Genomic DNA, 27,089 nt, shown 5'->3' with positions numbered 1-27,089 from the left:
CTGCCGCTTGAGTATTGGGCTTAAAGCGTGTACCCAGGGCCAGCACAGGTTCTGATTCTTATGTTTTCTCTCCTGTCATACATGGGCTACCCTGAGCTGTGATGAATTTTGTAATCTGTTTCTGTGGATCCTCCTGAGTGATTTGAAACCCAGGCTCTTTCTTATTTGAAGTGTCTGACAAAAACAGAGCTCTCTTCACACCTTTTAAGATTCTTTAACACTGTTAGGTCCAAATGTCCCTAGAAGAGAGCACTGTCATGTGAGCAGATGGTGGAGTGCGCTGTCTGGCTCTTGGTACATGCCGATGAGCATTTGACTTCTGATTTCTCTGTTTCAGAGACACAAGGAAACCTGCTGTTGCGCTGTCGGCTGTAGGTGAGTGTGCGAGCCTGACTTGTCCGCCCCAGGTCCTCCCTGTTCATCCCTCTCACAACTCTGACTGCCCACAGCCCTGCGCCATGGTGGCTGGATGGAGTTCTAAGTCCCACAGTACCAGATGCTTGCTTCAGGCTGACCTGACCCTGTCCTGTTCTTACCATTCGGTTCAATAGTTGTCACCATATGTCCCATCTTGTTTCACCCTCATTCCCTTTGTGATTATTCTGAAGCAAAATGTGGTTATTATATTACTCATTCAATACTTTGTTATTCATTACACACACACACACACACACACACACACACACACACACACACACACACACACACATCTCTGAAGGCTGGAGAGATGGCTCAGTTGGCCAAGTGCTTGCCTTGCACGCATGAACACCCCAGGTTGATCCCCAGAACTCTGGTGAAATAAGAAGAGTGTGATGGTGTGTGCTGCTCATCCCATATCTAGGGAGGGAGACAAGGAGGACCCCTGGGGCTCACAGGCCAGCAAGCCCAGCCTAATGGGTGAGCTCCAGGCTAACTCATGTCATCCTGAGTCCATGGGCTCAGTGTCAGTGGCCAAAGCTAACTGTGCTGATGGGGAGATGAGAGTTGAGAGGGATGTGTAGGGCGGGGTGTGGTGATGCACAGAAGCAGAGTAGCTCTGTGGGTTCAAGGACAGCCTGTTTGTGTACATGACAAGTTCCAGGCCAGCCAGGGCTACGTAGTGAGATCTTGTCTCAAAAAAGGAAAATAAGGAGTGGAGTGGAGGCGGTTGTGGGGTGGTGTACAGAGCACGTGTGGTCAGAACGGCCCAACCTGGAGCTGATTCCAAAGCTTGAGTTAGTGTTTCCCCAAGACTGTGAGGTAAAAACAACAGTGGCCAAGTAGAGTGGGAGGGGTCAGAGTGAACGTGGAGGGTCTCCTGTCACCCAGGAGTCGAATTCTTATGACAACTCGGTTCCAACCAAACTGTCCACTCCTGCTCCCGTAAGAGGCTCCTCGTCCCCACAGATTGTGTGCCGTCCCCTGTGGATTTTCCCTTGGAGATCACTTCTCCCGGAGGGGACTGCGATCTTGCTCCTTTCTGTTAACTCACTTGTTGCAACTTCTTTTTATCTGTACCGGCAGAGCCTGTGCTGTCATAGAAACTGGACGGGCTTAACTGGACCAGGGCTTGTTACCCAGCATCCCAGGACATGCCTCCCTCTGCCTCGGAGGCATTGAGGGCAGCCCCTCTCCACATGTTGTGTTTCTTTGCAGCTGGTGCCTCTCAGGTCAAATGGAATAAAAAGAACGCTAACTACCTTGCCACCAGCCATGACGGTGACGTACGGATATGGGATAAGCGAGTGAGTGACCTGTCCCTTGTGTTCAGTAGTTTCCTGGTAGTTGGTGTTCAGTTCCCCCCAGAGGGTGTGGTGTGGATCTCCATAGATTGAAGAGTCCTGTGGGGCATGGCAAGTTGTCACTGTAACCAGACGACATTTGCTTCTCATCCGAATGGCTGTTGAAGGAGGGTAGAAAGGAGGCCCTTGTGAGCAGTGGTCGGTAAGCATGCCTTGGCCTAGTGAGATGGAGCCCCACTTTGCTGCTCCCTGTTAGGACTCAGGGAAGCCTGCAGCAGCCTTCCTGTCGCTGGCCACTTTCCTGCTTAGTTTCTTTGAGTCAGGTTCTCATTGTGTATCCCTGCCCGGCTTGGACCTTACTTTGTAGACCAGGACTGTGTGGACCAGGCTAGCCTAGGACTCTCCACCACCTGCCTCTGCCCGGAGAGTCCTGGGATTAAACATCTGTGTTGCCATGCTCAGCGCGACCCTCTCCTGTCCCCTCTCTCGAGATTCTTGTGCTGCAGAGATGCCTCAGGAGTTAAGAGCACTGTGTGCTCTGAATAGAGGCCCCAGGTTCATTCTCATTCCCAGAATCCACATGGCATCTCACAACCGTCTAGAACTCCAGTTCCAAGGGATCTGACACTCTCCTGTGGCTTTCCTGGGTACTAGGCTCTCATGTAATGCACTCACATGCAGGCAAGACACCCTTACACAGAAAATAAAAATAAATAAACTTTTCAGAAGAGAGGGGGAACCTTGAAATCACAGGCTTGCTTCTGCACCCTGAGTACTGGGATTGCAGGTGTGCTGCCCCCACACCTCCCCTCAGCATCCTTGTCTTCAAAATCAAGATAATAATAGTGAGTGTATCATCGAGGCCAAGCCTTTGGGACCTGATGCTTGTAGAGAATGACCGACCTGCCTCTTGTCCCTGCCCCTGTTTGCAAAGCTACTTGGTTTGGGGCCTCTGCCATTTTCAGTTCTCCAGCGTAGATCTCTGAGGCAGGGGACTGATTATGCTCACCTCCTCCTTTGTGTATTTTGTCAGTTTCAAAATAGCCTCATGCACCAGTGAGCAGGCAGAGGTTGCCGAGTGCTGTGTATAATGGAAAGTCATTTGGGAGTCTGCTGTCTTGGCATGAGTAGAGTGTGGTGGGTGAGGTTTTCCCTGCACCTGACTGCCTGTTAGTTCATGGGATAATGACAGGTAGGAAAGTCAGTATAATCCGGAGTGCAGTTACTATTCAATGCTTTGTGAAATTTGGGGCTACAGATCCTCAGCCTTTGCAGGGAGGGCACCTTCACGACTGTCCTGACCCAGGTGCTGACGGTAGAGTCCTGGCCGTACAGAGAACACCGTACACGTTTTTGAAAGACAAGAGGGGAGTGAAGCAGAGCTTGGGGCTTGGGTGGTTCATCCTGTCTGTTGGTGAAGGCTATGGGACCACTGAGGGTGCACATTGTGCAGTGTCCTGGCTGAAGTCGGGGCCTCCTGGGCTCTCAGGGCAGAAGGAGATTTCAAAAACCTGGAATGGCCTAGCAATGTCTGGTTTTGTTTTCTCTATCTTTGATCCAGTCTGCCAATTGCCATCTTTCTGCCTGCCTACCTTCCTTCCTTCCTTGCTTCCTTCCTTGCTTCCTTGCTTCCTTCCTTCCTTCCTTCCTTCCTTCCTTCCTTCCTTCTCTGAATTTGTCATTGGTTTTATTCAGTTTATCACACACTTCAGTGTGAGTAAATGGTCTTAATAAGGCGGGGTTGGCCACACGCCTGTAATCGAGTACTCACACGTCGGGGGAGGAGTATTGTGAGTTCACACAGTTAGAGAACAATTTATTCAATTTAATTGCTCCGTACTTATGGTTCTAGACGTTGCCTCTGGTGTTCTAGAGTTCCAAATAACACTGACATGAATGTCTGTTGTACCCGAAGCTTCTATCCAATTAGGATTACTGCTTTACAAAAGGAAAATTTTAATGTTTTCTTTTTAAACATTTTAAATTGCGTCAGGGGTGGGAGGGAGGGAGGAGGCAGAGAGAAAGAGGGAGAGAGAGAGGGAGGTGTGAGAGGTGACTCTGTGTGTGTGTGCGTGCGTGCGTACGTGCGTGCGTGTGTGCGTGTATGTGTACATATGTAGGGTGTTTTGGAGATCTTAGTACTCAGTCACTAGAACACATAAGCTCTTATCCTCATGGTTGAGGTTCGGTTTGTCACAGTCCTTCTGGTGTCAGAAGGGGAGCAGAAATGTCCCCCTGAAAGGAAAAGAAACAGCCATTGCCTGAATCTTTTATTAAAATTGCACACCAGGCTGGAGCGGGCAGAAATGAGGCTGACAGGCTCACACACAGGACATGTAGAAGTCTGAGTAAATCTCTGCTGTTGGCTTTGAACAGAGAGAGCTTACGAAGGGTAGAGGCTGTACCTGTCCTGACAGTGTTAGTGTCCCCTTAGCACCCAGCACACTGTTCTGCGGTAGACACTCAATAGACTTCTTTCAAAATCAACCACAGTGTCGCTGTGTTGTAGAAACCCAGTACAGCGGTGGAGTATCTGGCAGCCCACCTCTCCAAGATCCACGGCCTGGACTGGCACCCAGACAGTGAGCACATTTTCGCCACCTCCAGTCAAGATAACTCTGTCAAGGTGAGTGTTCCCCACTGGGGCCATTGGAGAAGCTTTGTGTGACAGGAGTCAGGTAGCGCTTTGGAAGGAAGCATGCAGTTTGCTGGTTTGCTCCATGTAGTCCTGGGGGCCTGAGTCCGTCAGCCTGGCTCTGCTGACCAGCAGATGGGATGGTGCAGCAGCCTCTGAATTTGTTCTGTTCTTTCCCTCTCTGAATGGCCGAGGCAGAAAGCATTTAGAAAGGAACTTGTAAAGAAGCCAGATGTATACACAGAGATAAAGTCAAGAAGCCCACGCAGTTGTTAAAGCCACCAAGATTATAGTTTGTCTGTTCATAGTGGTAAGCCAGCAGTTCCTCATATAATTATCATATCTATAAAAGTTATGACCTCACACATCACCACTGACAGGATAGAGCTTTGCTAGTGTTCTCTAACTTAAGACCTGCTCAAGGTTTACGTTCAGGAGCCCCGCCATTTTTCACTTATCTTAGAGACAGTGTTTCTTCTTTGCTCATTTTCTGTAGCCGTGGCATCAGCTATACCCCCTTGATCAAAGTGGTGATGGGGCAGGGTCATCTCTGCTCCACCGTCCTTCTGTGGTCAAGTCTCAATGCCTGCCAGTCAGCACTTGGCTACAGAAGTTGGTATAGCAGTTTTGTGACTTAATTATCTTCTTCTTCCTCCTCCTCCTTCTCCTCCTCCTCCTCCTTCTCCTCTTCTTCCTCCTCTTTCTCCTTACCTCTTCCTTCTTCTCCTCTTCCTCTTCTTCCTCCTCCTCCTCCTTTTCCTCTTCTTCCTCCTCCTCTCTTCCTCTCTCCCCTCCTTTCTCCGCTTTCTTCTCCTCTTCCTCCTCCTCCCCTCCTCCTCCTCATGTTTTATTGGATTTACACGGCTGTAATCTTTCTGGTATGTTTAGCTAAAATTGAGTCCAAGCCTTTCTATGTAAAGGACTGAAGGCAATTCTCTCTGGAGGCTTGTAAATCCCCTGGCATTGTGCTGGGAGGTGACTTGTTTGTTTTTTTGTTTGTTTCATTTGGGTTTCTGTCTCTAATCTCCTAAACTCAGGAAACAGAAACACCCATTCTGCGTTTGAAAAAGAGATTAGTAACGTCCTGCAAAGTTTGTTGTAAAGATTGGGTAGGATTATAAAGAAACGTTTTAAATGTCTGTCTGAGAGCAGTTGTCAGGGCATGTTACCTGTTGTTAAATTTCTTTTACATGTAAAAGTAATGCAGGATCAAAACCTGCTGTTTTTACTGTTTTAACTGTGGTTATTTGATAGGCAGTTGATCTGCCCTCTGTGATTCTGTTGAAATCTAGAAATCCTCGTGCAATGTTGACTAATGTAAAAGGAAGGGTTCTTTGTGTGTCTGACGGTGGTTATGGGGGTAGAACTAAAAATATACTTTTGAAATATTTCTTTGGAGGACAAAAGCAATGAGCTTGAGGGCCATGCTTACTTCAATTGTTGAGTTTTTTAAAATGACATTTATTTCACAAACTTTCTGTCTTGTAGTTCTGGGATTACCGCCAGCCTCGGAAATACCTCAACATTCTCCCTTGCCAGGTGCCTGTCTGGAAAGCCAGATACACAGTGAGTGAGCTCTGGCCTCTTGTCTGGAGTGCGCAGTTTTCTGTTTCTTTTGAAGCAGTTTCTCCCTCTGTCTGGGTGTGGAGCATGGCGAATGCAGTAATGGCCTTGGGTACTCTAACTCTGGGGTGCCCGGCACGTGCTCCACAGGGAAGCAGGCTGTGGAGGCTCTCAGTCGTCAAAGTAGCTCAACACAGTAGGATGTAGAAGAGGGGCCAGGGTGGGAAGCGGCTGAGCTAGAGTAGAAAGGACTGCTTTAGAGTCAGAGGACCTAGTTTGGGACCCAACTCCTTCATTTAATGTCTTTGTGGCCTTGGAAAAGATACTTCATTTTAAGTAGTATTTTCATTTGCAGAGTTGAAGGATACTTTTCACTCTGACCTTTAAATGTTTTAAAAGGATTTTGTGTTTGTTTGTTTGTTTGTTTGTATGGGTGTGTGTGTGTGTGCGTGTGTACCGTGCGTGTTGGTGCCCATAGGCTGGAAGAGAGTGCTGGAGCTCCTGGAATGGAGTTGCATGCAGTTATGAACCTGCCAACATGGGTGCTGGGAATGGAACTTGGGTTGTCTGGAAGGACAGCAACCATTCTTAACTGCTGAGCCATCATTCCAGCTCAAAGGAGGTCTTTTTGTTATTTTTTTTTTTTTTTTTTTTTTCACTATGCATGCCTAGCATGCCAAATCCCCAACCCCCTTTTTTTTTTTTATTAACTTGGTATTTATTTACATTTCAGTGTTATTCCCTTTCCCAGGTCCCCCTAATCTCCCCCCCCTTCTTTATGGTTACAAGAGTGTTCACTGTTCAGTCTTATCCAGCAGAGCTGGAGGGGGACGTGGGCTGCCTGCCATGGATGCTGGGAATGGAACTTGGGATCTCTGGAAGAGCAGTATCTTGATCACTGCTGTCTGCTCCAGCCTCCCACCTGGCTTTTATTACTGTGCTAATATTAGCCATTCTGCAGCGGACAGTGCCATGGCATTTGGGATATCAATCTGCTTTCCACTTGAAATAATGACTATCAATGTGCTTTGTAAATCACAGAATGATACAAATAGCCAGTTATCTACCTTCCATTTCCCATGGCCACGCCGATAGCTGTGAGTCAGAGATAAGTGTATCTCCTTTAATGTCACTTTGGAAAGCAAGCACCGGGATGAACAAAGCGACATTTATGCATTAGGCTGTCACCCTGGGACATTGTGGAGCACAGAAGATAATTGGACATTATGTTGTTTTGCGTCTGGGATCACTTGCCAAGAAACGAGACACTGTTCCTGGGAGCTGACACCTCTGCATTCATGTTCGCTTTAAAAAATAAACATGAAGGTTGGGGCATGTGATCGGGAGGAGAGGGAAAGATAAATAGTTGCGTTCTTGTGTAACCATGTGTTTTTCCTTAAGTAACAGTCTGGTTTAAACCAAATGGGCCCTCCATTCCCGGGCAGACGGGGTTTTACTAAGTCAAACAGCAGCCCTGGGGTAATTAAGGTTTTCTTTGACTCTGAGGCAGTGAGAAGGTGGTGGTGCTTCATGTGGACGGTGCTCTGCTGGCCTGACTGTGTGCAGGTTTTCCCAGGTAGCTTTGTGCATGGGTTCTGAGCAGAAACTCAGGGAGAGTAGATAGGACATGGACCAGAAAGAGCCATTTGCTTACGGTAGAATTTCCAGTTATCAAACATTTGTCTTAGCCTCATTTTTCATTGCTGTGTCCCATAGAGGCTTATGAGGTAGACATCACATGACCACATGATATTTGACAACATTTTCCTCAGATGAGTTTGAGCTTTCCATAATTTTTTTGAAGATAGGTTCTAAGCTGGGCAGTGGTAGCGCACATCTTTACTCCTGGCACTCAGGAGGCGGAGGCAGGTGGATCTCTGAGTTCTAGGCCAGCCTGGTCTACATTGCAAGTTCCAGGACAGCAAGGGTTACACAGAGAAACCCTGTCTCAAAAACTTAAAACAAAACAAAACAAAACAAAAAGATAGGTTCTTCCTGTGTAGCCATGGCTATCCTGGCCTGGAATTGATATGTAGCCCAGGCTAGCCTTGAGGCAGTTCTCCTGCCTCTGCTTCCTCAGTGCTAGCATTAGAGGCCTGAGCCACCTGGTGCCTGCCATTGGCTTTCTTTAGTCAGGAACAGTTGCGGCTCTGGTTTGGTGAGGCTGATTGTACGTGGAGTAAGCAGCTTCCCTTTCTTGGCTGTAGCCTTTCAGCAACGGCCTAGTGACTGTGATGGTCCCTCAGCTGCGGAGGGAAAACAGCCTGCTCCTGTGGAATGTTTTCGACTTGAACACTCCAGTTCACACCTTTGTGGGGCATGATGACGTGGTGCTGGAGTTCCAGTGGAGGCGACAGAAGGAAGGTGAGTGAGGAAGGCTGCGGGCTGAGCTCTGGGGGACAGAAGGCAGGGAGGCCTGTGTTTAATCACAGATGATGAAGGGATGTGTAACATTTCTACTTCTCTTCTGCAGCTTCCATCGCTTCTCTTGCTTGGACGGAATCTGTTCCAGTAAGAGGTTGAGAAGGGTTTTGTTGAACCATTTCAAGGGCTAGAGAGTTTAGAACCTTCTAGAGCCAAGCCTAACAATAGCAATTTTTTAAAATTACTTTTTAAAAAAGATTTTTAATGTGTATGAGCACACCATAACTGTCTTCAGACACACCAGAAGAGGGCATTAGGTCTCATTACAGATGGTTGTGAGCCACCATGTGGTTGCTGGGATTTGAACTCAGGACCTCTGGAAGAGCAGTCAGTGCTCTTAACCGCTGAGCCATCTCTCCAGCCCACAATAGCAATTTTTACTGTGGGGGTTGGTGCATGTCTTTAATCCTAGCACTCAGGAGGCAGAGGCAGACCATCTCTGAGTTCAAGGTCAGCCTGGTCTACAGAGCCAGTTTCCAGAACAGCCAGGGTTACAGAGAGAAATCCTGTCTTGAAAACAAACAAAGAACAACAGTAATTCTCCTCCCCAGGGAGGGAGGGAACAACTCAGAAAACCCCAGCAAACCAATAGTAGTTTTCCTCCCACCCTCTTGCTCTCCTTCCTGCCTTCTCTGTCTATCTCCTCTGTCTGTCTGTCTGTCTGTCTGTCTGTGTATTGGTTCTGGAGATCAAACCTAGGACTCGCTGCTAAGGTATATCCCTGGCTCCACTACCAGTCTGTGAATCCCTGAAGCTGGTTTGGATGTGTCTGTTTTTTGAGCCTTTCACAAATTTAATTATTCCGAATGTATGTTTAAATCTGAATTCTTCCCAACCTAATGTTGCTCTGGTATATTTTTACTACCGCGTCTCCTCAGCCCGCTTTTGTTGGAGCACCATATGCCTTTGGCTTTGGTTGTCACTGTGGGAAAAGATCAGGATGTGGCAGCTAAGAGAAAGGGAAAGACCCAGCAGTCATAGGGTTGGGTGTTGCTGAAGGATCACAGTGCAGAGTGAGAGGAAAACATGTAAGTGAGCAAAAAGGAAGACGTTTGATCTTTAACAGCGAAATTCCAAAGCAGGCTGAGGCTAGAAGCCAGCTACCTAGGTGGTGTAAGGGAGGCAGCAGGGACTTCTGGCTACTTCCAAGACAAGGGGTGGAATGGACAGTTGGTGAAAGCAGGAAGAAGATGTGTGAAGGGAGTCAGTGGGTGAGAAGGAGCCTTGGGAGTGTGGGATGGCATGGAAGGAGCTGAATTTATAGGACACGCAGGTGAACCTTTTCCTGGAAGCCAGGGTATGTGAGGATAGATGCAGGGTCAAGCATTGATGCCCATGAACATGGGACTAGGTAGTGGGATTCAGCCGTGACCAGAGAGGTTGCTCCCTTGTTAGGACTGCTTCAGGATGAGCAAAAACTGAAGAAAACCCAGAAGGGACTTATGTGGAGGACTCACCCCTGGCCAAAGCCCAGTTACCCTGTTACTGTGTACAGATCGTGTTGTCTGTTGCCTCAGTTTCCCCATCTATGAATTGAGGGAATTCGTTGTGTGAAGTTGGCCGTTAGGAGAGCCCAGATGCTCTGTAGTTACCCCAGCCTCCTCAGGCTTTATAAGCTGTCCCATGAAGCACCCCAAACTTTTGAGTCATCCCTTTGACTAAATCCAATATCTAAAAAATATGATCCAGCTGACTAAGAGGACTGGAAGGCTGATTATTTACTTCATAAAGTAAATAATTATTTTTTGGTATCACTTATCAAAGAATTGTTTTGAACAATAGGATTCCATGATGCATAGAACACAGTTTATTTTTACAGAAAGTTGCGTCCCTGCCAGCTCCTCGGGAGCACATTTTCAGAGGTGAAAGTTTAGATGACATTGTCTTAGCGTCACTCTCGTCTGCTAATTTACTGGTTATTTTTTCACTTCATTTACGTTTCTACTCTCTGGGACTTCCTCAGGGAGTCCTAGCTAAAGACGGCTCTCTCAGCGGTCTCCGCTCTTATCTCTCAGGGTTTTATTATATGTTTATCTGCTGGTCTCTTCCCACCATTGGACTGTGAGCTCTGTAAAGCTAGATAATCTTATTCATGCCACTGTTTGGGGCCTAGACAGGTACCTGCCATAGAGTAAGGCGTGTAGAAACTATTTGTTGGTTGTATGTGTTATGAATGAATGAATGAATCATACTCCATTGCTGCCTGTAACAAAATGGATGTCAAATCCAAAGGATTTTTTAAAAACACATTTTATAGGTTTTTTTGTGAGTTTCACAATGAACCCCAGTCCTACTTTGCTCCCTGTCCCCTCAAATTTACCTTCTGCCCTTGCAACCTCCTGTCTAAAATAAAAACAACAAAAGCAGACAGACAAAAAAACCAAAAACCAAAATCAAACCAAACAAAGCATAGAAAACATCTCAGCATGGGAGCTGTAGTGTGTCCCACTGTGTCCCACAGTATACACTCTGTCCACACATCGTCACTTACATGTCTACTGCAGTCAGTCATTGGTCTGGTTCGAGATCTTTGACTTCTGTGAGACCAACAATATTGGTTCAGATGATTTTTTTTTTTTAATTTGGTGATTTCTAGGGTCCAAGGACTATCAACTGGTTACATGGTCCCGGGATCAGACCTTGAGAATGTGGCGAGTGGATTATCAAATGCAGAGGGTATGTAATTCAGTGACATTATAGAGAAATAGTAAGTGGATACACTGAAAATTTAACCAACTGATTGAAGAGATTAGAGAATATTTTCTGACATTTAACATGTGCTTGTGCTGGACTGATGGCCTGTGTATGCCACAATGGCTTGGTGGTCTTTCAGAACCAAAGAAGTCCTCACTTTAAGTCTAAAGGCTCTATTTTTTTCCTCTTGTCTTAGCATTGGACAGGATGGATACCACAGTGAGCAAATGATTTAGCCTTTAATTTCTTTCTCTTCCCGATGGATTGAGAAGCCTGCCCTGTGCTCTGCAGATGGTCAGAGCATGTTCACTCGTCAGTACCACCTTCTCTATGAAGCTCCTCCCAGCGCTCTCATGTGTGAGCACTTGTTTCTTTCATAAATGGAGTGGCACTGGTGTGTCGCTGTGAACTGTCATGGGACAGTCTGTTCTCATCCAGTGGCTGGATCACCGCACAACTCACTGGCGTTTCATATCCAACAGCATTGAGAGCATTTTCACACCAGCTCCCCCAGGACTGACAGGAAATGCTGGGCACAGTTTACAGCACTGCTTAGTTTAAACTCACCTGAGCATTTTGGTCAAGTCCCATTACCTTAGCACCTTTTAAATCTTTTTTTCCAGAACATACCATCTGGTCCAAATGCTTGGGGTTATGGTATTTGTGTGTGTGAGTTGAACAATTCCATTAAAACTTAGAATTTAAGTAGATTTTTTTTTCTCAGCATTTTCACTCTGATCATGATGAAAAAAGATTAGAGTATGATAACAGAGTCTGTTATCCTTTTTATTCAACCAGGGAGTGTTGGCGATGGGTAAAACCTATTTGAGGGTACCAGTTCTTGGCTACTCTCTGTCCTTTATGATGTCTGTTCTTAAGAAAGAACTCTTTAGCTAGACACAGTGACCATTTCCCTTACACGTCTAGCCCTACATCTTTATCCTTAGGTTTCATTGTTTTGGTTTTTGGTGCTGCTGTCAATCAAACGCACACTGAGAAAACACTTTAACATTGAAGCACACTCTCCCCCCCGTCCTTTGCCCTTGCTTTCAGCTCTGTGCCAATGACATACTGGACGGCGTAGATGAGTTCATTGAGAGCATCTCTCTCTTGCCGGAACCAGAGAAGACCCTACATCCTCAAGACACAGATCACCAGCCCAGCTTAAGCCACGGAGAGGAAGATGGTAATGTGACTGATGTCCTAGGTGAGGGACCCCACTATGTGTTCCAGACCTACATAGCAGATACCCCAGAACTGACTCTTTTCTAAAACCTTTCCAATACTGCCTGTCTCTCCTGGTAGCCATAAAGGAAGATCCTCCCAGCAGTTTGCTGGAAGAGAGGAGATCAGACCAACTAGGCCTGCCTCAGACTCTGCAGCAGGAGTTTTCCTTGATCAACGTGCAGATCCGGAATGTCAACGTGGAGGTAAGGCAGAGTAATGCATAGGCCTCAGCTTGTGAAGGAGCATGGGCAGTGGGTCTGCGGGAGCTGCCCAACACAGGTGCTGAGAATTTTGGCCCCGTGGAAGAACAGGAAGCACACTTACCTGCTGAACTGTCTCTAGCTCTGGGCTGCTTTTTTTTTTTTTTTTTTTTAAGATTTATTTATTTATTCTATATAAATACACTGTAGCTGTCTTCAGACACACTAGAAGAGGGCATCAGATCCCATTACAGATGGTTGTGAGCCACCATGTGGTTGCTGGGAATTGAACTCAGGACCTCTGGAAGAGCAGTCTTAATCACTGAGCCATCTCTCCAGCCCCCGGGCTTCTTTTTTAATTCATAAGTTTTTTATAGAAATAGAAGTTTTACAAACATAGACATTTTTTGAAGCCCATGTACCGTAGCACCTCTCTAGCCCCTTACTTTTGCTGTTGGCTCTGGGAAGTCTACTGATTGTCAGGAATATGGGGCAGGCTAATGGCCGAGCTGAATCTCCTCTCTCCATGCTGTTGCACTGCGCTCTTCCACCTCCCCTTGGTAAGCTGGTTTCCTCTCATGTGACTTCAGAGTAGGAAGATGACCAGAGCCTCTTGGTCCACTTAATACTTGCAATAGACCGAGACCAGCAGGTTGTTCTTCAGTGTCAGGGTCCTAAGGAGACTGAGGTCAGGAGATGAGACAATAAAGAAGACATCAGTCTGGGATCGGGAGGTCTCTCCCAAGCTGTCTTATGCCAGGCAAACTTATTAAGATACACAGCATCTTATATACTGTTTCCAGGGGAGCCATGGTATGACGTCAGTAGAAGCTGTCTGTCACATAGTGGGATAAAGTCAGCAAGATGCTCATCATGTTCTGTTGCACAAAGGGAGCACAGGTCAGCAGTGTCCTTGTGATACCCCATGCTTGGCACAGCGGCCTTAGGGCTGATAACTCCAGTCTCTTCAAGGGGAAAAGCCAAGTACCCTGGAACCAAAACCTTAACTTGTTTGATATTCAGAACGCAGCCCCAGACTAAACCTGGCCAAGTCTGCTCCTGAGCAAGGACATAAAACTAGGTTCCTTTTGTTGTTTCAGCAGGGCCTCTGAAAGCCTAGGATTGGCTCTCAACATGTAACTCTGTGTGTGTGTGTGTGTGTGTGTGTGTGTGTACACGCCGCGCATTTGCGTGTGTTTACACACATGTGCATGTGTGCAGGTGCAGATTTCAAAATTCTTTGTTTGGAAGCCCAGTTATCTCAGTGTGGAGGAGATGTGTGCTGCAGTGCTGTGATTTGTTTGCTCTTTAAAGCTGTGTTGTAGTGCATAGTTACCGAGATTCACAGATGAGGAAATCCAGACGGTACAAAATGACTTCAAAGGCCAGCAGCTGTTTGGAAGGAAGAGATAGTATTTGAATATTTCAATTTAGATGCATAGTTGAGGTTTTTAGATTTCCTATAGGTTTGGCACTTTTCACTGAACTTCACTTCAGTTGCTTTTTCTAGTTGGCCACAATGGAAGACTACTTTAATGGCTTCTCTGTATCAGCTTAGCCTGCACTGCTGTTGTCCCAGTTGAGAGCAGTGGTGGTCTGGTGAGAACTGTGGTGGTCTGGTGAGAACTGTGGTGGTCTGGTGAGAACAGTGGTGGTCTGGTCAGAGCAGTGGTGGTCTGGTGAGAACTGTGGTGGTCTGGTGAGAGCAGTGGTGGTCTGGTGAGAACGGTGGTGTTCTGGTGAGAACTGTGGTGGTCTGGTGAGAACTGTGGTGGTCTGGTGAGAACTGTGGTGGTCTGGTGAGAACTGAACTGTGGTGGTCTGGTGAGAGCAGTGGTGGTCTGGTGAGAGCAGTGGTGGTCTGGTGAGAGCAGTGGTGGTCTGGTGAGAACTGTGGTGGTCTGGTGAGAGCAGTGGTGGTCTGGTGAGAACTGTGGTGTTCTGGTGAGAACTGTGGTGGTCTGGTGAGAACTGTGGTGGTCTGGTGAGAGCAGTGGTGGTCTGGTGAGAACTGTGGTGGTCTGGTGAGAACAGTGGTGGTCTGGTGAGAATAGTGGCAGTCTGGCTTCAGAAAGGTCTTGATTTGGGGAGTTGTGCTGCTTCCACCACTGCCTAATTCCAGAACAAAAGACAAAGCAGAAATCAACAAAAAACCTCTGTGTCTTAGTCAGGGTTTCTATTGCTGTGAAGAGATACCGTGACCACGGCAACTCTTATATAGGAAACTGTTTAATTGGGGCTGGTTTGCAGTTCAGAGGTTTAATCCATTATTGTCATGGTGGAAAATGTGGCAGCATGCAGGCAGACGTGGTGCTGGAGAAAGAGCTGAGAGTTCTACATCCTGATCTACAGGCAGCTGGGAGAGAACTTGAACTTCTGAGACCTCAAAGCCCGCCCCTACAGTGACACACTTCCTCCAACAAGGCCACACCTCCTAACAGTGCAACTCCCTATGGGCCAAGCATTCAAATATATGAATCTATGGGGGCCATACCTATTCAAACTACCACACTGTAACCTGCAAGCATGGTATCACTTCAATAATCTCAATACTCAGGGAAGATCATGAGTTCAAGGTCAGCCTTAGCTGTATAACAAATTCCAGACTAGCCTGAAATATATAGTAAGACCTAGCTCAAAAAAACAAAATAAAATAAAATAAATAAAATAAAATAACTCTTTTATGTAGCTGTAGAGATAGATCAGAAATTAGGAGTACTGATCACTCTTTCAGAGGACCCAAGTTTGGGTCCCAGCACTCACATGGCGGCTGATAACTGTAACTCTAGTTCAGGGGATCTGAGACCCTCCCCCAGCCTCTGTGGATACTGCAGGCATGAGGCATGCATTCATGCAGATCGAAAGAATTTAGAAAGAACATCTGTACCTGTTAGCAGTTACTCTCCATTGCCCCGGCTCCCACCCCACCCTGCACCCCCACTGACCCTGGCCTCGAAGAGTCGCCATTTTATTTTCTGTCTATACATTCTCTCAGGAGTTCTATTTTATTTTCTGTCTATACATTCTCTCAGGAGTTCTATTTTATTTTCTGTCTATACATTCTCTCAGGAGTTCTATTTTATTTTCTGTCTATACATTCTCTCAGGAGTTCTATTTTATTTTCTGTCTATACATTCTCTCAGGAGTTCTATTTAAGGTTAGGTCCTTAAACTTCTTACTTTTTTTTTATCGCAAAATAAGTATACAAGTTTTAGTCAATATTGCAAATTTGAGATGCTTTTTTTAAAGATAAAGTATTTTGATTTGGGGCCGGAGAGATAGCTCTCTGAATAAGAGCACCTTCTGTTCTTCTAGAGGTTCCAGGTTCTAGTTCAGCACCCACGTGATCGCTCACAACCTCCATAACTCCAGGGAATCCCATATCCAATGCCTTCTTCTGCCTTCCAAAGGCACCAGACACAAAGGCGGTATACAGACATACCCATACATATAAAATTAAAAAATCATACATATATATCATATTTTAAACATACGTATATTATATATATTTTTAAATCAGTACTGAAACTTAAAAAAAAATCTGTTCTGAAAATGAATTATCTTTCAAACTCATTTATCTTTCCAGGCGTTCCCCTTTCACTCAGTTACTAGAAACATGGGAATTTGTGTTGATTGCTAAAATCTATCTGTGTCTTGCTGAGGTGTGACCCACAGGGAGAGGACTTGTCTTGTCTATTCAAAGCCAGCTTTGAGGCTCAGCACTGCAAATAAAATACAGCACAGTATGATAAAGTAGAAACCTCCTTGCATCTGAAGACGTCTGCTTCAGCAGAGTTTGTCTTGAAAGCGCCATGTACTTGTCTTGCAGATGGATGCTGCCGACCGGAGCTGCACGGTGTCTGTGCATTGTAGCAACCACCGTGTGAAGATGCTGGTGACTTTCCCAGCACAGTACCCCAACAACGCTGCTCCTTCTTTCCAGTTCATTAACCCCACCACCATCACGTCTGCCGTGAAGGCCAAGCTGCTGAAGGTAAGGCTGGGTTCCCAGCTTTAGTTTCTCCTCCTCGAGGCTGTAACGGGCCAGGGTGACATTGAGTACTAACCTGGCTCAGTAAGACATGGGCGTTGCCCATTCCCGAATGTTGCAGTTTCTGCTGCGTAGCCACTGTCCTGGCTGTGCACTTGGTGCAGACAGTGGAAAGGCAGGGCTTCTTTTCCCTTTTTTTTTCTTGTAATCTGAGACAGTTTCTCCGTGTGACCCTGGAACATGCTCTGTAGACCAGGCTGTCCTCGAACTCAGAGATTTGACTATAGAGGGCTTCTTAACCTGCTCTTTTGAGGTGAGGGTATGAAAGTCCTTTGAAAATTTAATAAAACTTGGCGTTTTTTCAAAAAGACTTCTATAAGTGTTAGATATGAAGGATTTCATAAATATTGCTCACAAAGATATGAACTATAATTCATAGCTTTAGAGTTTGTGAATATAGAGTTTTGCATTAGTCTGAGATTAAGAACTCTGCAAAGCAGGGTTGGTGATTTAGCTCAGTGGTAGAGCGCTTGAGGCCCTGGGTTCAGTCCTCAGCTCCAGGAAAAAAAAAAAAAAGAAGAAGAACTCTGCAAAAGCAATTTCACTCATCCAGAAAGAATGTCTCTTACTTCCAGGCAAGATATGTGGCAAGATTTATTTTGAAGCAAGATATTTGATAGTTAGGAAAAAAAAATATATGTATACTCATTTAAATATGTCAGAAAATGAGCCCTACGGATTCAGAAATTGATGTGTGCATAAAGTAATTTTAAGATAAATTAATTTTAATAGTACTTTTATTTAACCTGGCACATTTAAAAAATATTCTCATGTCAACATATAATTAGTGAAAATGGGCCAGATATAGTACAGTCCTGTAATCCTAGCGCCTTGAATGGGAGGCAGGAGGACCAGGAGTTCAAGGTTATCTTGAGCTACATAGCAAGTTTGAGGCCAACCTGGGCTACATGAAATTTTACACTTTTTACTCCTGATACCAGGCCTTCTGTACAGCTGTGGGTTTTCTTTGTGCTGCAGCTGTGAGTTTGAAGGACGCACATCTCCTGTGCTCCATGCAGGCAGTGACAGTAGTGGTCCAGATCATGTGCCTCTCTCATAGCTCTAGCATGTACCCTAAAATGTCACTGTTTTAGTGGATAAAAATACAGCAATATGTTTTAACTTTTGCTGAATAGAAATCTTTGCCCTGGCTTATATCACTCAAAGCAGTTTTCTCTGCAGCCCAGTGACGATGTTTTTACAACAACGAGATTTTTCATGTGTGGAAGAAAACTGTAGAACTCACTAGAGAGAAAGAGTAGTCATTCTTTTCTGTCTAAGGCTCAGGAAAGCTCTTCCCTTGAGCACCTGTGGGAACCTGCAGAAGCCTCAGGCCTGGCCATGTGCTGGCTCCCTGGCGTCATGCTTCCAGGCACTTTGCAGAATATAGCCGCGCAGGGAGCATATGGACGTCTGATTCTCTCCCTGATGGGGTTTTGGGTCTTTTCCAGATCCTAAAGGACACGTCCCTGCAGAAAGTGAAGCGCAACCAGAGCTGTTTGGAGCCTTGCCTGCGCCAGCTTGTCTCGTGCCTTGAGTCTTTTGTGGTGGGAACATGGACTTGTTGGGCCAGCCTGTGCTCTAGTGTCTCGTTGCACCTCTTCTCCCCGAAACCCTGGCTCCCTTGTGGTACTGTAGCATTGTTTTGTAATCCAACTTAAAGATAGCCCGGGTTCTAGTGTGCTTATCTTTATTTCAGAACCAAGAGGACAGTGCTTCTAGCAACCCATTTGCACTCCCAAACTCTGTCACACCACCCTTACCGACATTTGCCCGGGTGACCACTGCCTACGGCTCTTACCAGGATGCCAACATTCCCTTTCCTAGGACCTCTGGGGCCAGGTTCTGCGGGGCAGGTTGGTATCTTTGTTGTTCTCTGACTCATAACTCTGAAGGAGTGTAGCTAAGGAAGGCTTATATTCTGCATTTATTACCAGAAAATGTTTGTTTTTTACTTCCCAAGAACTCAGAACAACATATGATGTAATGCTAAATTGGTATCCATGAGTGTAGCCTAAGAGTATTTACTGGGGACCCAAGGACATGGCTCAGCAGGGCAGAGCACTTGCTGCTCTTTCAGGGGACAGCAGCTCACAGCCACCTGAACCTCCAGCTCCTGGAGATCCAACATCCTCCTTCACGTCAACAGGCACCTGGATACACACTAGCTTACACACAGAGACACCGCACACACACAGAAGTAAAATAATCTCTGTAAAACAGAATGCTTGCCCTCATCCAGGGCTTAACTGGTTACTCTGAGGATCCAAATTTGTGTCCGCTTAGATCCTCAATTCTTTTACTTCTGCTGGATCTAGCAGACCCTCACCTTTGTCTCTTTAGGGTCAGTATAGTCATAAGCTTTGGCAGTTTATGGAGATGTGCCTCAGGCATACCGAAATAGAGAAAAAACCCGCCGGCTGGTGGAAGGAATGCTTATCATGTGAGCACGTCAATCCTAGTACCACCAAATTTATATGTACATTTTAAGTACAGTTATCAATCCAGGCATGGAGGCTCATTCCTTAATCCCAGTACTTAGAATGATGAGGCTGGAGGCTTGCTATGAGTTCCATTCCAGGCTCTGTCTCAGAGAACAAAAGGATTACCCAGTCTCGCCTTAGGCGTTCGCATGTCCAGCTCACTGACAGCCCCGTGCTCACGTGTCTCCTTTGTCAGGTTACCTGGTGTACTTCACAAGGCCCATGACAATGCACCGAGCCGTGTCTCCCACAGAGCCTACTCCTCGGTGAGTCTGGGAGATGTGGCAGGAATCTGCACCTCTGGGTCTCTCTTTGCAAAGTTCATTTTCGTTCTTCAGTTAAAATTTTCTTTTTCTTCAACTAAAGTAACTTATTTCTACTGTATGGTGGAAAAGTAACTTTTATTTACCTGATGTAATTGTCATCTCGAAGGCTTACTGCTGAATAAGTTCACCCTTTCTAGCTCTTTCTGAGCTCTGGCTGGCTGGGTCAACTCAGCTGTTCTGGCTTAAACCCCTCTGCAAGCTGACTGGTTCAAACTGGCTTCTCACAGCTTCTGACTGAATTGCTCTTCTAGGCCTCAGACTAACTCTGGCCATCTGCTCTAATCTTCTGGCTCCTTCTCATTCCCTGGCTCATTCTGTCCTCACCTGTGTCTAGCTTGTTCTCTCTGCAACCTGTCTGTAGACTTGTCCCTTGAAAACTGCATCCTCTCTCCTGTCCTTTCTCTCCAATCTTTCTCTGATTCATCACTTTGTCCCTCAGTTAGAGATCATTGTTTGGGATTAAAGGTGTGTACTAAGGGTCTGCCTATAGTCCACATGAGAGTAGATGGTACTGCTTGAGAGGGAAGTTGCCAGGTTCTGCATTAGTCCAAGCAAATGAAAACTTGATTCATGAGACCTGAGGTTAAATGCCCAGGTCCCAATACTCACTCTCCAAGGGAAACCATGAGTAGCCCGTCTGGATTTGGGACCACATGTCTAGTAGGGACATTTTCCAGTGAACAGTCTTTCGTTGACATGTAATTGGCAGTATGAAAGTCTGGAGTTTACTGCTCAGTGACCAACACTCAGTCCAAGATACAGAACATTGTCCTGACCTCTTTTTTTTTTTTGGTTCTTTTTTTCGGAGCTGGGGACTGAACCCAGGGCCTTGCGCTTCCTAGGCAAGCGCTCTACCACTGAGCTAAATCCCCCACCCCTGTCCTGACCTCTAAAAGCTCCTGGTCCCTTTGCCAAGTCCCAGAAGAAACCGCTGCCCTGACGTCTGTCACCCTCTTTTAGTTTTGCCTATTTTTAAACCTCATTGAGTTAGAATCATGAACTGCTTTATATCTGGCTTACTCTGTTCAACTTAATGTTATTGAACTTGACTTGAGTGGCTGCGTGGATCAATAATTGTATTGTATGAACATAATGAACAGTGATTCATCCTTCCGTTGATAGATTCTTGGATCATTTCCTGTTTGGGGTTATTAAGAGTAAAATGAAATATACGAGCCCCTCTCTCTCTCTCTGTCTTTCTCTCTCTCTCTCTGGATATAGTAATTTCTTGACCCAAGGAGTAGAACTTCTGAGTCATAGGATGGGCATGTTTAACTTTGAGGGGGTCTGTGCTGAGTGACGAGGGTGCTTTTTCCTCCTCTCAGCAAAGTCTCAGGCTTGATCCCTGCACAGCTCCTCTGTGTTGCCAGTCTCTTCCACTTCTTTCACTGTGCTGTGTGGGAAGTATTGCCTCGTTGCTTTGATTTGCATTCCCACAACCGTGACTAACACTGTGAGCAGCCTCTGTGAGCTTCTGGACATTTGGGTGTCGTCTTCTGTGACGTGCCTGCCCAAGTGCCCTGCACTGTGCTCCTTATCTGTGGTCGCTCTCTATTTTGTTTGCACATCCTTTGCTGAATATATGCATTGCCTCTGTCCTAATGCATGGTTGGCTTTCCTCCCTCCTTAATAATGTCAGGGAACATGGCTTTCAATTTCGATGCTGCCTAATTCATCATTTTTTAATTTTATGGTTAGTGATTTTTGTATTGTATCAAAAGAAAAAAAGAGCCTCAACCTGCATCGAGGTCACAGAGATGCCGTGTGCATCTTCTTCCGAGAGTCTGTAAACTCCTCATTTAAGGTCCTTGGTCCATTTTGGTCTCTTTGCTGTTTATGGCATAGTGTAAGGACATTTGTTTTATTTAATAGAAATAAACAGTTGTTCTAGCACCATTTATGCAGCCTGCCATCCTTCTTGGAAGAAAATTGGCCATCTGTTTCCATAGCCTAGTTATTCTTTTGATCTATACATCCCTCCCCATGTCTTGTCACTCAGAATACAGCCTTCTCTAGTAAGTCTTGATGCTTGGTGATACAAGGTCTCGAAGGTTATTCCCTTTAGTTTTTTGTTGGCTATTCTAGACCTTTCCACCTCTGTAAAATTATGTCAGCTTGCTGGTGTCTGCATTGCCTACTTACGTTGTGATTGCAGTCATGTGCATCCATTGAGAGAAATCTGATGTTTTTAACAGTGTAGAATCTTTTCATGCCCTTGTATAGTGTTTCTCCATTGTCTTGTATCTTTTTTTTTCATTGTCTCGTATATTTGTTCCTAAATTATTCAACCTTTTTTTTTTTTTAAATTTTTGAGACAGGCCTTCCCTTAATTACTCAGACTGCCCTGGTCTTTCAAATAATTTTTACGTGTGTGTGTGTGTGTGTGTGTGTGTGTGTGTGTGTGTGTGTGTGTGTGTGTGTGTGTTGGGTTCCCCTTTTCTTCCCATGTCCATGTTCTCAGTTTCATTGAGTGCTAAGAACATACTCGAGTGTAGAGAGTACAGTCAGTATGGATAATTCTCATTCCAACCACAGGTCTCTCTCAGCCCTGTCTGCTTATCACACTGGCTTGATTGCACCGATGAAGATCCGCACTGAGGCCCCTGGGAACCTGCGTTTGTACAGTGGGAGCCCAACTCGCAGTGAGAAAGAGCAGGTCTCCATCAGCTCCTTCTACTACAAGGAACGGGTGCGTGTCTGAGCCACTGCCTTTAATTCTTACCCCTTCTGCATTCTTGTGTCCTGAGCCACACACAGTGGTTAGGGTAGCAATCCTCTGTGGTCTCTCACGTTCATTCCTAGTTTATGCAGGAACGGTCATTGCTCTGATGTTCTCAGTTGGTTTGCACTACTGTAAACGATGGTGTAGAAGTGATTAGTTCTTACACTGCACTATGAAGTACAGCTTGCTCTCCACTTAAAATCTGTCCTGGCAATCCCTCCCAGTAGTTGAATTGTTTGCATGTTTCAAGTAGAATACTTAACTTTGGGTCTCCTGTGATCTCCCAGTGCCTGTGAACGTACCGAGAGTCACTCTGAAGGTGGGTCCCTGATGGAGAGGTGACTTTGTAGTTGTGGGTGAAGTTGATCCCTAGAAGGTTTCCCACTTGTTCTTAAGTCTACACTTGAAGGTCTCATTGAATAGATCACTTGGTACAAAAACTATCTGAACTTGCCCTTTTTTTAAAAACATGGGATCTCACTATGTAATCTTGGTTGGCTTGGAACTCAGAGATCCACCTGCCTCTGCCTCCTAAACGCTGGGAGTAAAGGTGTGCACCACCCTGCCCAGCTTTTCTGGGGTTCTTAAGGGATGCAGTGACCCTACAGTACTTAGCATTGAGCTGGCAGGACCCTGCAGAACTGGGGAACACTAGAAGTCTGTTTGTTGTCAAGCCAACAGCCAGGCCTCCACACTGACAGTCCAAACAGTCAGTATTTCTGTTGACCTACTGTGTAAATTTGGTCCTAAGAATTCTTCACTGTTTCCCTGAAAACAGGAACAATGACTGTCAGTAATTAAAATTTGCTTTAAAATACAAAAAATAGTTTTTCCATCAGGCATTGCAAGTGTCTTCACATGTGTTGCAGCCGAGTCTCCTTCAGCTCGCACTGATGGCTGGCCAGCTCTGCCTAGTCTCAGGGCTTATGTGGCTGAAATCACAGGCAGCAGCTGGCATTTGGGATAGACCGATCTTGGGCAAAGCCATCTGGACAAACAGAGATACGGAGCTAGCTGACTTCATGCCTGCCTTCAGCCCTCCACACTCCCTCTCCCCAGCTCCTGGATGGAGTCCTGTCCCTCTCTGTCACAGACCTCCCTCAAGCACCCAGCAGACTGTATCTCCCCTAAGTCATTTACATTAAAACATTAGTTTCTCCTTTTTTTGTGCAAGGCAGCTATTACGTGGGTAGAAGATTTGAGAGTTCGAGCAGTTAGTTGACATAAAGGTCGAGTAAACTTTACGGTTAGGTAAATGAGGGTTTTATTTAGTATCAGGGCCAGTTTGAAGAGATCCGGGAGTCAGAGGCAGTTCTGGATGCCCCTTTGATTCATGGCATGCGCTGCCATCCATGCTTGCGATTTGATTGGCTAAAACAGACTATGTACGTATTTGACTTTGTGCTCATGTAAAGCCCATCCGTAGTCAGAGTGCCTGTGCTTCCGAGACAGCCACCAGTGATGCCTGCATTCATGGTTACAATGGTCTGGCCCCTTTCACCACCCACTCCGTGCTCATGAAGAAGCACCAAGAGAACATGCGCTGACCATCCCAGCAGCTAGAAAGGACTGTGAGATTTCAGTGTGGGGCAGCTCCTAGAGTGTTGCCTCTCCACAGGAAATGGGCAGATCTAGTCATCTGCTCTGACATAGAAAGTAGCCTTTAAGGTTTATTTTACATAGCAACCAAATAAAATGGGAAGCACTTTTTTAAAATCGTGGTGTAGCATGAAGCCTTTGCATTGATCTATACCATATGCACAGTGACATTAGCTGGTCGTAAATGAGTAGCTTAGAGAATGAACATGCACCCAAGTCAAGAAGCAGAACTAACTCTAAGACCTTCAGGAGCCCTGGGGAAGGAAGACACGTTTTAAAGAGTGCCATATAATAATTGTGGAGGTAAATTGTGGGCATTTACTTATATTTAACCACTTTTGATCTAAAAGTTTCATGTGGTTCAATGTATTTGAGATGTCTAAAACAAGTGACAGTTGTTTTGTGATTAATCTGAAATAACCTTCTCTCTCCCTGAGGCTTATTCATGCATTATTCTGTCTATATAGAGCAGGGCTACTGAAGCAGTGGAAGCCCTCCCTCTCTTCCATTTGTGGCCTCATCCTCCTTATGGAGGTTGATGATCCTTGAGACTGTTTTCTCCTAAGGAGAAATGCTTGCATATTACCTCTTTTGCTCTGGAAATGTTTCTGGCTTACTGAAATTTTCTGTGTCCACGTTTTTCTCGTGTGCACTTGTATATCCTCTTAGACCTCTGCCCCTGAGAGTATTCCGTGCGGGAGGCAGAGGGACTGAGATGGGCCTGTGCTAAGGCCTAGCACGGAGCAAGCGCATTGGGCTTGCAGAGTCTCGGGCAGCCGCCTGCGCACTGCGGTCTATTTCTCTTGATTTTAATCTGCCCGCCTTAGGTAGAGTTTACATTCACCCAGTGCGCTCTGGATGAAATTACGTTTTCCACTTACATCTTAAGTGTAAGTGACCTAAAGACCTGTCAAGTCCCACAGGGCAGAAAGTAGATACTCACAAGGACAGATTGGCCAAAGAAATACTGTTTATTCTGGATCTCCTAATAAATATTGAGCATTGACCTATAGGCCTATTTTTAAATTTTGCAGCCTCTCGTCTGCTTCAGTTGTGTTACTAACATAGATCCCATGTAAGTAACTGAGGAGGCCTTTAAATTAATGGATGGGTCCGATCTCCACGATCAGTGTGGCACACTGCCTACCCCACGCTGGAGTGCCCAGGGAGTGCCCTCCTCAGCCAAGCTCCTCATGTTCCCCCCGGCATTGTTCAGGAAATGGCTTTGCAGCCCTGGTGCTCAGACATTTAGTTGCCAAGCTGCCCCCCAGGCATTCTGGGAACAGAGCCTTGCAGGAACAAGAGTGCACTGCTGTGTTCTTCACACCTGCGAGGTGAAGGGGACACTCTTGGCTTGTTTCTCCACTTGCAGCAGGACCTTATCTCTGCCAGAGTCCCTCATTCCTTCCTCTAGGTTCCTTTGTCAGAGCCATGTTGACATCAGCCTCCTTATATCCTGGACAGTGACTAAGGCGCAACAAAACTGAAGCTGGGCTTGAGGCAGGTGGGTTGGGGGAGGGGAGGGGCAAAGACCCCTCCACGATTAGGCTCAGCCTTTTCAGTCACCCCAGTTCCCATTTTGCAGCGTATATACCTATAAATCCATCAGATGTGGGGGAACTTTCATTTTATTCTATATTTTCCCTTTTAATTTTCTTGGTGTTTTTCTTCCTCTTCCTGGGTGTAACGTTTTCACGCACAGATGTCTCCTCGCTCTGCCCGGCGACGTTGGTCCATACAAGCAATTAACGACTTCCCGGTACTGTGCGCTGTGCAAATGCTCTCCTTGACTAATCCTGTCTCTACCAGAGGCCCAAGAATAAAATGCCACCTGCCTGGCTTTGAGGAACCTGAATGACAGGCTGGCTGGTGTTCAGGACCAGCGGCAGTAAACTTTTCACCCTGGGGGGGCAGGGACCAAGGACTGCTTCCGTGCCAGTCATGGTATTTGAAATGGGTAACCACTCAAGGATCACCAATGGGCTTCTTTGCAAATGAAACTCACTACTGGGTTCTTGGAAGGCACCTGATCGAATGGCTTTAGCTCACCTGATACCACTTGGGGCACTTCTGCAAATTGCATGGAGCTTTCCAAAGCCTGCCTTTGGCATGGGGGCGGGGGCAGAGGAAGAGAGAAGAGGCTTTGCCTTTAGTCTCTGTTTTACAGTCTCGGTTTGATGCAGAGAGGGAAGACCTACTTGTTTCATTGGCTACATGAGCTGGTTTTATCCTTTGGGTATTTTTTGGAGCAAATTTTTCTTCTTACCCTGGTATTTTGCATTCATAATAAAATTTGCTATGGACATTCTGTTTCCTTCCTCCTTTTCCTACTCATTCCTATTGGCCATCTCCCCTCCTCTGTCTTCCTCTCCTGGCCCTTCATGTTTTCATAGTGCCACGGTATCCTCAAAGCAGCCTCAATTTTATTTGCTATAAAGAATGTTTAGAACAACAGACCAACACCCATTCCCTATAAAAACCAGTTGAAACCAGGAGCCTAAGGGGCGAGAACCACTTAGCAGCAGCTTGCAGGTCGAGCCGCCAGCGTGGCCTCTTTTCCTCAAAAAGCTGCTTCCACCCGACTCACTTGCTGAGTTTCACTGGTTTCTAGAAGCCCATCCCACCGCTCTTCAAATAGGAGCTCATTTGGCTTCCTGCCCACTCTGCTGATTATGCATTGTCGATGGGGTTGCTGCGAAGCAAGCGGTCGGTGGCTTATTCTTGGGCTGATTTTACATTTAACCCATTTACTGGCATTGATGTTGCCTCCGATTGTAGCAGTAACAGTAGTGGGCAGGCACGAGCTGGCTAGTGCTTGTCACTTAGTGGCTCCTTCCACCCAGCCCCCTCTTCCCTGTCCTCTTTGCCATCCTCCATAACCACCTCCCCAGGATGTTCACAGGGCTCTCCCGGAGCTCATCATGCAATAACCTGTCTGCCTTGCTTTGTTTCTCTCCCCTCAGTCTCTCCCCATGGCATCTGTGAGGAAGGGCATTCTCTGTTGATGGAGCACTGAAAGACCTTGCCTCCCAGAGGTACCCATTTATCAGTAAAGGAATCCACCTTGAGACCTATCAGAATGGGACTGGAGCAGTGCAGGAGGGCAAGGGACAAAGTTTTAGACCATAGTGCCCTTCCCTGACCTGGACAGAGTAGCCACACCTCAGCCTTGTATCTCTGTGTTCTCCACAAGCAGAGAAGCCTGGCAGTGTTACTTGACAGCTGTACAGACAGCAGAGACCCCTAAAGTATTTCAACATATTAAGGAGAAAGTTAGGTTTAGGGAAAACAGATGGGATAGGAATGTTTCTTATTACCCAAAGTTAAAGGAAACTCTTTGAAAAAAATTATTCATCTTCTCATCAGGGACATCTAGGAGCGAAGGCCTCAGCTCACATCTGTTTAAAAATTTATCATATCTTCTCCTCCATTGCAGGCTGAGGC

General features: G+C 46.1%; 1 protein-coding gene across 6 annotated transcripts in view; it reads left to right on the top strand.

Annotated features, from left to right (window-relative positions):
* Wdr59 (WD repeat domain 59) overlaps nt 1–27,089 on the top strand; it is a 66,668-nt gene that overhangs the window by 20,723 nt on the left and 18,856 nt on the right. For 2 of the 6 annotated variants that reach the window (XM_032887513.1, XM_032887512.1), the window contains exons 1-13: nt 1,347–1,724; nt 4,231–4,347; nt 5,845–5,922; nt 8,127–8,283; nt 10,940–11,019; nt 12,091–12,244; nt 12,343–12,467; nt 16,294–16,458; nt 17,967–18,062; nt 18,215–18,371; nt 19,195–19,264; nt 21,860–22,013; nt 25,348–25,404. In XM_032887513.1, coding sequence (XP_032743404.1) covers nt 1,572–1,724; nt 4,231–4,347; nt 5,845–5,922; nt 8,127–8,283; nt 10,940–11,019; nt 12,091–12,244; nt 12,343–12,467; nt 16,294–16,458; nt 17,967–18,062; nt 18,215–18,371; nt 19,195–19,264; nt 21,860–22,013; nt 25,348–25,404 — 1,563 coding nt within the window. In that variant the 5' untranslated portion in view covers nt 1,347–1,571. Of the gene's footprint in view, nt 1–337; nt 376–1,340; nt 1,725–4,230; nt 4,348–5,844; nt 5,923–8,126; nt 8,284–10,939; nt 11,020–12,090; nt 12,245–12,342; nt 12,468–16,293; nt 16,459–17,966; nt 18,063–18,214; nt 18,372–19,194; nt 19,265–21,859; nt 22,014–25,347; nt 25,405–27,089 lie in introns of those variants that run through there. The other 4 variants (XM_032887517.1, XM_032887514.1, XM_032887516.1 and 1 more) reach the window with 4 other exon arrangements.

Source organism: Rattus rattus, chromosome 17 (genome assembly GCF_011064425.1).
Source record: "Rattus rattus isolate New Zealand chromosome 17, Rrattus_CSIRO_v1, whole genome shotgun sequence".
Lineage (NCBI taxonomy): Eukaryota > Metazoa > Chordata > Mammalia > Rodentia > Muridae > Rattus > Rattus rattus.
Note: the sequence above shows the minus strand (reverse complement) of the source record. Positions and strands in the feature narration are given on the sequence as shown.